General features: G+C 43.9%; 1 protein-coding gene across 1 annotated transcript in view; it reads left to right on the top strand.

Moving 5' to 3' along the window:
• LOC138864158 (mucin-2-like) overlaps positions 1–12500 on the top strand; it is a 39819-nt gene that overhangs the window by 5873 nt on the left and 21446 nt on the right. Inside the window, exon 3 of the mRNA XM_070130212.1 lies at positions 1–380. This exon is cut by the window's left edge and continues 762 nt beyond it. Within this exon, the coding sequence (XP_069986313.1) occupies positions 1–380 (380 nt within the window). The remainder of the gene's footprint in view (positions 381–12500) is intronic.

The following is a 12500-nucleotide window of genomic DNA, read 5'->3' as shown; positions in this document are numbered from 1 at the left end:
ATCAACCAACGACCACTGATCAACCTACAACCACAGATCAACCAACTACTGATCAACCTACAACCACTGATCAACCAACAACCAGTGATCAACCAACAACCACTTATCAACCAACAACAACTCATCATCCGACAACCACTCATCAACCAACAACCACTGTTCAACCAAAAACCACTCATCAACCAATAACCACTGTAGAAACAACAACCACCCAAGAACCAACAACCACTGACCAACCAACAACCACTGATCAACAAACAACCATGGAAGAACAAAATACCACTGATCAACCAACAACCACTGATCAACCAACAACCACTGACCAACCAACAACCACTGACCAAACAACAACCACTGATCAACCAACAACCACTGATCTAGCAACATCCACTGATCAGCAAACAACCACTGATCAACCAACAACCACTAATCAACCTACAACCACTGATCAACCAACAACCACTGAAGAACCAACAACCACTGATCAACCAACAACCACTGATCAACCAACAACCACTGACCAACCAACAACCACTGACCAACCAACAACCACTGATCAACCAACAACCACTGATCAACCAACAACCACTGATCAACCAACAACCACTGATCAACCAACAACCACTGATCAACCAACAACCACTGATCAACCAACAACCACTGATCAACCAACAACCACTGATCAACAAACAACCACTGATCAACCAACAACCACTGATCAACAAACAACCGCTGATCAACCTACAACCACTGATCAACCAACAACCACCGATCTTCCAACAACCACCGATCAACCAACAACCACCGATCAACCAACAACCACTGATCAACCAACAACCACTGACCAACCAACAATCACTGATGAAACAACAACCAATGATCAACCAACAACCAATGACCAACCAACAACCACTGATCAACCAACAACCACTGGTCAACCAACAACCACTGATCAACCAACAACCACTGATCAACCAACAACCACTGAACCACCAACAACCAATGATCAACCAACAACAACTGATCAACCAGCTACCACTGATCAACCAACAACCACTGATCAACCAGCTACCAATGATCAACCAACAACCACTGATCAACCAACAACCACTGATCAACCAACATCCACTGATCAACCAACAACCACTGATCAACCAACAACCACTGAAGAACCAACAACCACTGATCAACCAACAACCACTGATCAACCAACAACCACTGAAGAACCAACAACCACTGATCAACCAACAACCACTGATCAACCAACAACCACTGATCAACCAACAACCACTGATCAACCAACAACCACTGATCAACCAACAAACACTGATCAACCAACAACCACTGATCAACCAACAACCACTGATCAACCAACAACCACTAATCAACCAACAACCACTGATCAACCAACAACCACTGATCAACCAACAACCACTGAAGAACCAACAACCACTGATCAACCAACAACCACTGATCAACCAACAACCACTGATCAACCAACAACCACTGATCAAACAACAACCACTGAAGAACCAACAACCACTGATCAACCAACAACCACTGATCAACCAACAACCACTGATCAACCAACAACCACTGATCAACCAACAACCACTGATCAACCAACAACCACTGATCAACCAACAACCACTGATCAACCAACAACCACTGATCAACCAACAACCACTGATCAACCAACAACCACTGATCAACCAACAACCACTGACCAACCAACAACCACTGACCAAACAACAACCACTGATCAACCAACAACCACTGATCAACCAACAACCACTGATCAGCAAACAACCACTGATCAACCAACAACCACTAATCAACCTACAACCACTGATCAACCAACAACCACTGAAGAACCAACAACCACTGATCAACCAACAACCACTGATCAACCAACAACCACTGACCAACCAACAACCACTGATCAACCAACAACCACTGATCAACCAACAACCACTGATCAACCAACAACCACTGATCAACCAACAACCACTGATCAACAAACAACCACTGATCAACCAACAACCACTGATCAACCAACAACCACTGATCAACAAACAACCACTGATCAACCAACAACCACTGATCAACAAACAACCGCTGATCAACCTACAACCACTGATCAACCAACAACCACCGATCTTCCAACAACCACTGATCAACCAACAACCACTGATCAACCAACAACCACTGATCAACCAACAACCACTGATCAACCAACAACCACTGATCAACCAACAACCACTGATCAACCAACAAACACTGATCAACCAACAACCACTGATCAACCAACAACCACTGATCAACCAACAACCACTAATCAACCAACAACCACTGATCAACCAACAACCACTGATCAACCAACAACCACTGAAGAACCAACAACCACTGATCAACCAACAACCACTGATCAACCAACAACCACTGATCAACCAACAACCACTGATCAACCAACAACCACTGAAGAACCAACAACCACTGATCAACCAACAACCACTGATCAACCAACAACCACTGATCAACCAACAACCACTGATCAACCAACAACCACTGATCAACCAACAACCACTGATCAACCAACAACCACTGATCAACCAACAACCACTGATCAACCAACAACTCATCATCCGACAACCACTCATCAACCAACAACCACTGTTCAACCAACAACCACTGAAGAACCAACAACCACTGATCAACCAACAACCGCTGATCAACCAACAACCACTGAAGAACCAACAACCACTGATCAACCAACAACCACTGATCAACCTACAACCACTGATCAACCAACATCCACTGATCAACCAACAACCACTGAAGAACCAAAAACCACTGATCAACCAACAACCCCTGATCAACCAACAACCACTGATCAACCAACAACCACTGATCAACCAACAACCACTGATCAACCAACATCCACTGATCAACCAACAACTACTGATCAACCAATAACCACTGATCAACCAACATCCACTAATCACCCAACAACCACTTATCAACCAAAAACTACAGATCAACCAACAACCACTGATCAACCAACAACCACTGATCAACCAACAACTGACCAACCAACAACCACTGATCAACCAACAACCACTGATCAACCAACAACCACTATTCAACCAACAACCACTGATCAACCAACAACCTCTGATCAACCAACAACCACTGATAAACTAACAACCACTGATCAACCAACAACCACTGATCAAACAACAACCACTGATCAACCAACAACCACTGATCAACCAACAACCACTGATCAACCAACAACCACTGATCAACCAACAACCACTGATCAACCAACAACCACTGTTCAACCAACAACCACTGATCAACCAACAACCACTGATCAACCAACAACCACTGATCAACCAACAACCACTGATCAACCAACAACCACTGATCAACCAACAACCACTGATCAACCAACCACTGATCAACCAACAACCACTGACCAACCAACAACCACTGATCAACCAACAACCACTGAACGACCAACAACCACTGATCAACCAACAACCACTGATCAACCAACAACCACTGATCAACCAACAACCACTGATCAACCAACAACCACTGATCAACCAACAACCACTAATCAACCAACAACCACTGATAAACCAACAACCACTGATCAACCGACAACCACTAATCAACCAACAACCACTGATCAACCAACATCCACTGATCAATCAACAACCACTGATCAACCAACAACCACTGATCAACCAACAACCACTAATCAACCAACAACCACTGATCAACCAACATCCACTGATCAACCAACAACCACTGATCAACCAACAACCTCTGATCAACCAACAACCACTGATCAACAAACAACCACTGATCAACCAACAACCACTGATCAACCAAGAACCACTGATCAACCAACAACCACTGATCAACCAACAACTACTGAACGACCAACAACCACTGTTAGCCCAACAACAACTGAACCACCAACAACCACTGTTAAACAAACAACTACTGATCAACCAACAACCACTGATCAACCAACAACCACTGATCAACCAACAACCACTGATCAGCCAACAACCACTAATCAACCAACAACCACTGATCAACCAACATCCACTGATCAACCAACAACCACTGATCAACCAACAACCACTAATCAACCAACAACCACTGATCAACAAACAACCACTGATCAACCAACAACCACTAATCAACCAACAACCACTGATCAACCAACATCCACTGATCAACCAACAACCACTGATCAACCAACAACCACTGATCAACCAACAACCACTGATCAACAAACAACCACTAATCAACAAACAACCACTGATCAACCAACATCCACTGATCAACCAACAACCACTGATCAACCAACAACCTCTGATCAACCAACAATCACTGATCAACCAACAACCACTGATCAACCAACAACCACTGATCAACCAACAACCACTGATCAACCAACAACCACTGATCAACCAACAACCACTGATCAACCAACAACTACTGAACGACCAACAACCACTGTTAGCCCAACAACAACTGAACCACCAACAACCACTGTTAAACCAACAACTACTGATCAACCAACAACCACTGATCAACCAACAACCACTGATCAACCAACAACCACTGATCAACCAACAACCAATGATCAACCAACATCCACTGATCAACCAACAACCTCTGATCAACCAACAACCACTGATCAACCAACAACCACTGATCAACCAACAACCACTGATCAGCCAACAACCACTGATCAACCAACAACCACTGATCAACCAACATCCACTGACCAACCAACAACCACTGATCAACCAACAACCACTGTTAAACCAACAACTACTGATCAACCAACAACCACTGATCAACCAACAACCACTGATCAACCAACAACCACTGATCAACCAACAACCACTGATCAACCAACATCCACTGATCAACCAACAACCACTGATCAACCAACAACCACTGATCAACCAACAACCACTGATCAACCAACAACTACTGAACGACCAACAACCACTGTTAGCCCAACAACAACTGAACCACCAACAACCACTGTTAAGCCAACAACTACTGATCAACCAACAACCACTGATCAACCAACTACCTCTGATCAACCAACAACCACTGATCAACAAACAACCACTGATCAATCAACAACCACTGATCAACCAACAACCACTGAAGAACCAACAACCACGGACCAAATAACAACCACTGAAGAACCAACAACTGATCAACCAACCACTGATCAACCAACATCCACTGATCAACCAACAACCACTGAACCACCAACAACCACTGATCAACCAACAAATACTGATCAACCAACAACCACTAATCAACCAACAACCACTGATCAACCAACAACCACTGATCAACCAACAACCACTGATCAACCAACAACCACTAATCAACCAAAAACCACTGAAGAACCAACAACCACGGACCAACTAACAACCACTGAAGAACAAACAACTGATCAACCAACCACTGATCAACCAACATCCACTGATCAACCAACAACCACTGATCAACCAACAACCACTGAACCACCAACAACCACTGATCAACCAACAACCTCTGATCAACCAACATCCACTGATCAACCAACAACCACTGATCAACCAACAACCACTGATCAACCAACAACCACTGAACCACCAACAACCACTGATCAACCAACAACCACTGATCAACCAACAACCACTGAAGAACCAACAACCACTAATCAACCAAAAACCACTGAAGAACGAACAACCACGGACCAACTAACAACCACTGAAGAACAAACAACTGATCAACCAACCACTGATCAACCAACATCCACTGATCAACCAACAACCACTGATCAACAAACAACCACTGAACCACCAACAACCACTGATCAACCAACAACCTCTGATCAACCAACAACCACTGATCAACCAACAACCACTGATCAACCAACAACCACTTATCAACCAACAACCACTGATCAACCAACAACCACTGATCAACCAACAATCACTGATCAACCAACAACTTCTGATCAACCAACAACCACTGATCAACCAACAACCACTGATCAACCAACAACCACTGATCAACCAACAACCACTGATCACCCAACAACCACTTATCAACCAACAACCACTGATCAACCAACAACCACTAATCACCCAACAACCACTGATCTACCAACAACCACTGATAAACCAACAAACACTGATCAACCAACAACCACTGATAAACCAACAACCACTGATCAACCAACAACCACTGATAAACCAAAAAACACTGATCAACCAACAACCACTGATCAACCAACAACCACTGATCAACCAACAACCACTGATCAACCAACAACCACTGATCAACCAACGACCACTGATCAACCAACAACCACTGATCAACCAACAACCACTGATCAACCAACAACCACTGATAAACCAACAAACACTGATCAACCAACAAACACTGATCAACCAACAACCACTGATCAACCAACAACCACTGATCAACCAACAACCACTGATCAACCAACAACCACTGATCAACCAACAACCACTGATCAACCAACAACCACTGATCAACCAACGACCACTGATCAACCAACAACCACTGATCAACCAACAACCACTGATCAACCAACGACCACTGATCAACCAACAACCAATGATCAACCAACAACCACTGATCAACCAACAACCACTCATCAACCAACGACCACTCATCAACCAACAACCACTCATCAACCAACAACCACTCATCAACCAACGACCTCTGATCAACCAACAACCACTTATCAACCAACGACCACTTATCAACCAACGACCACTGATCAACCAACAACCACTGATCAACCAACAACCACTGATCAACCAACAACCACTGATCAACCAACAACCACTGATCAACCAACAACCACTCATCAACCAACGACCACTCATCAACCAACAACCACTCATCAACCAACGACCTCTGATCAACCAACAACCACTTATCAACCAACGACCACTGATCAACCAACAACCAATGATCAACCAACAACCACTGATCAACCAACAACCACTGATCAACCAACAACCACTGATCAACCAACGACCACTGAAGAACCAACAACCACTTATCAACCAACGACCACTGATCAACCAACAACCAATGATCAACCAACAACCACTGATCAACCAACAACCACTGATCAACCAACAACCACTCATCAACCAACGACCACTTATCAACCAACGACCACTGATCAACTAACAACCCCTGATCAACCAACAACCACTGACCAACCAACAACCACTCATCAACCAACGACCACTTATCAACCAACGACCACTGATCAACCAACAACCAATGATCAACCAACAACCACTTATCAACCAACAACCAATGATCAACCAACAACCACTGACCAACCAACAACCTCTGATCAACCAACAACCACTGATCAACCAACAACCACTGATCAACCAACAACCACTGATCAACCAACAACCACTGATCAATCAACAACCCCTGATCAACCAACAACCACTGACCAACCAACAACCACTGATCAACCAACGACCACTTATCAACCAACGACCACTGATCAACCAACAACCAATGATCAACCAACAACCACTTATCAACCAACAACCAATGATCAACCAACAACCACTGATCAACCAACAACCTCTGATCAACCAACAACCACTGATCAATCATTAACCACTGATCAACCAACAACCACTGATCAACCAACAACCACTGAACGACCAACAACCACTGATCAACCAACAACCACTGATCAACAAACAACCACTGATCAACCAACAACCACTGATCAACCAATAACCACTGAACGTCCAACAACCACTGCTCAACCAACAACCACTGCTCAACCAACAGCCACTGCTCAACCAACAACCACTGATCAACCAACAACTACTGATCAACCAACAACCACTGATCAACCAACAACCACTGATCAACCAACAACCTCAGATCAACCAACAACCACTGATCAACCAACAACCACTGATCAACCAACAACTACTGATCAACCAACAACCACTGATCAACCAACAACCACTGATCAACCAACAACTACTGATCAACCAACAACCACTGATCAACTAAAAACCACTGATCAACCAACAACCTCTGATCAACCAACAACCTCAGATCAACCAAAAACCACTGATCAACCAACAACCACTGATCAACCAACAACCACTCATCAACCAACAACCCCTGATCAACAAACAACCACTGATCAACCAACAACCACTGATCAACCAACAACCACTGATCAACCAACAACCACTGAACCACCAACAACCACTGATCAATCAACAACCACTGATCAACCAACAACCACTGATCAACCAACAACCACTGATCAACCAACAACCACTGATCAACCAACAACCACTGATCAACCAAAAACCACTGAACCACCAACAACCACTGATCAATCAACAACCACTGATCAACCAACAACCACTGATCAACCAACAACCACTGATCAACCAACAACCACTGATCAAACAACAACGACTGATGAACCAACAACCACTGAACCACCAACAACCACTGATCAATCAACAACCACTGATCAACCAACAACCACTGATCAACCAACAACCACTGATCAACCAACAACCACTGATCAACCAACAACCACTGATCAACCAACAACCACTGATCAACCAACAACCACTGAACTACCAACAACCACTGATCAATCAACAACCACTGATCAACCAACAACCACTGATCAACCAACAACCACTGATCAACCAACAACCACTCATCAACCAACAACCACTGATCAATCAACAACCACTGATCAACCAACAACCACTGATCAACCAACAACCACTGATCAACCAACAACCACTGAACCACCAACAACCACTGATCAATCAACAACCACTGATCAACCAACAACCACTGATCAACCAACAACCACTTATCAACCAACATCCACTGATCAACCAACAACCACTTATCAACCAACCACTGATCAATCAACTTCAGATCAACCAACAACCACTGATCAACCAACAACTCTTCAACCAACAACCACTAATCAACCAACAACCACTGATCAACCAACAACCACTGATCAACCAACAACCACTGATCAACCAACAACCACTGATCAACCAACAACCACTGATCAACCAACAACCACTGATCAACCAACAACCACTGTAGAACCAACAACTGAAGAAACAACCACTGATCACCCAACAACCACTAATCAACCAGCAACCACTGATCAACCAACAACCACTGACCAACCAACAACCTCTTATCAGCCAACAACCACTGATCAACCAATAACCACTGATCAACCAACAACCACTGAAGAACCAACAACCACTGATCAACCAACAACCATTGATCAACCAACAACCACTGATCAACCAACAACCACTGATCAACCAACAACCACTGATCGACCAACAACCACTGATCAACCAACAACCACTGATCAATCAACAACCACTGATCAACCAACAACCACTGATCATCCAACAACCACTGATCAACCAACAACCACTGAACGACCAACAACCACTGATCAACCAACAACCACTGATCAACCAACAACCACTGATCAACCAACAACCACTGATCAATCAACAACCACTGATCAACCAACAACCACTGATCAACCAATAACCACTGATCAACCAACAACCACTGATCAACCAACAACCACTGATCAACCAACAACCACTGATCAACCAACAACCACTGATCAACCAACAACCACTGATCAACCAACAACCACTGATCAACCAACAACCACTGTAGAACCAACAACTGAAGAAACAACCACTGATCACCCAACAACCACTAATCAACCAGCAACCACTGATCAACCAACATCCACTGATCAACCAACAACCACTGATCAACCAACAACCACTGATCAACCAACAACCACTGATCAACCAATAACCACTGATCAACCAACAACCACTGATCAACCAACCACCACTGATCAACCAATAACCACTGATCAACCAACAACCACTGATCAACCAACAACCACTGATCAACCAACAACCACTGATGAACCAACAACCACTGATCAACCAACATCCACTGATCAACCAACAACCACTGATCAACCAATAACCACTGATCAACCAACAACCACTGATCAACCAACAACCACTGATCAACCAATAACCACTGATCAACCAACAACCACTGATCAACCAACAACCACTGATCAACCAACAACCACTGATGAACCAACAACCACTGATCAACCAACATCCACTGATCAACCAACAACCACTGAAGAACCAACCACTGATCAACCAACAACCTCAGATCAACCAACAACCAATGATCAACCAACAACCACTGATCAACCAGCTACCACTGATCAACCAGCTACCACTGATCAACCAACAACCACTGATCAACCAACAACCACTCATCAACCAACAACCACTGATCAACCAACAACCACTGATCAACCAACAACCACTGATCAACCAACAACCACTGATCAACCAACAACTGAAAAAACAACCACTGATCACCCAACAACCACTAATCAACCAACAACCACTGTAGAACCAACAACTGAAGAAACAACCACTGATCAAACAACAACCACTGATCAACCAACAACCACCGATCAACCAACAACCACTGATCAACCGACAACCACTGATTTACCAACAACCATTGATCAACCAACAACCACTGATCAACCAACAACCACTGATCAACCAACAACCACTGATCAACCAACAACCACTGATGAACCAACAAACACTGATCAACCAACAACCACTGAGCAACCAACAACCACTGAGGAACCGACAACCACTGATCAACCGACAACCACTGATCAACCAACAACCACTGATCAACCAACAACCACTGATCAACCGACAACCACTGATCAACCAACAACCACTGATCAACCAACATCCACTGATCAACCAACAACCACTGATCAACCAACAGCCACTGATCAACCAACAACCACTGATCAACCAACAACCACTGATCAACCAACAACCACTGATCAACCAACAACCACTGATCAACCAACAACCACTGATCAACCAACAACCACTGATCAACCAACAACCACCGATCAACCAACAACCACTGATCAACCAACAACCACTGATCAACCAACAACCACTGATCAACCAACAACCACTGATCAACCAACAACCACTGATCAACCAACAACCACTGATCAACCAACATCCACTGATCACCCAACAACCACCGATCAACCAACAACCACCGATCAACCAACAACCACTGATCAACCAACAACCACTGATCAACCAACAACCACTGATCAACCAACAACCACTGATCAACCAACAACCACTGATCAACCAACAACCACTGATCAACCAACAACCACTGATCAACCAACAACCATTGATCAATCAACCACCACTGAAGAATCAACAACCACTGATCAACCAACAACCACCGATCAATCAACAACCACTGATCAACCAACAACCACTGATCAACCAACAACCACCGATCAACCAACAACCACTGATCAACCAACAACCACTGATCTACCAACAACCACTGATCAGTCAACAACCACTGATCAACCAACAACCACTCATCAACCAACAACCACTGATCAACCAACAACCACTGATCAACCAACAACCACTGATCAATCAACAACCACCGATCAATCAACAACCACTGATCAACCAACAACCACTGATCAACCAACAAGCACCGATCAACCAACAACCACTGATCAACCAACAACCACCGATCAATCAACAACCAATGATCAACCAACAACCACTGATCAACCAACAAGCACCGATCAACCAACAACCACTGATCAACCAACAACCACTGATCAACCAACAACCACTGATCAACCAACAACCACTGATCAACCAACAACCACTGATCTACCAACAACCACTGATCAATCAACAACCACTGATCAACCAACAACCACTGATCAACCAACAACCACTGATCAACTAACAACCACTGATCAATCAACAACCACTGATCAACCAACAACCATTGATCAACCAACATCCACTGATCAACCAACAACTACTGATCAACCAACAACCACTGATCTACCAACAACCACTGATCAATCAACAACCACTGATCAACCAACAACCACTGATCAACCAACAACCACTGATCAACCAACAACCACTGATCAACCAACAACCACTGATCAACCAACAACCACTGATCAACCAACAACCACTGATCAACCGACAACCATTGATCAACCAACATCTACTGATCAACCAACTACCACTGATCAACCAACGACCACTGATCTACCAACAACCACTGATCAATCAACAACCACTGATCAACCAACAATCACTGATCTACCAACAACCACTGATCAATCAACAACCACTGATCAACCAACAACCACTGATCAACCAACAACCACTGATCAACCAAAAACCACTGATCAACCAACAACCACTGAT

The sequence above is a fragment of the Penaeus vannamei genome, chromosome 15 (assembly GCF_042767895.1).
Source record: "Penaeus vannamei isolate JL-2024 chromosome 15, ASM4276789v1, whole genome shotgun sequence".
NCBI lineage: Eukaryota > Metazoa > Arthropoda > Malacostraca > Decapoda > Penaeidae > Penaeus > Penaeus vannamei.
This window is presented reverse-complemented; position numbering and strand designations above follow the sequence as displayed.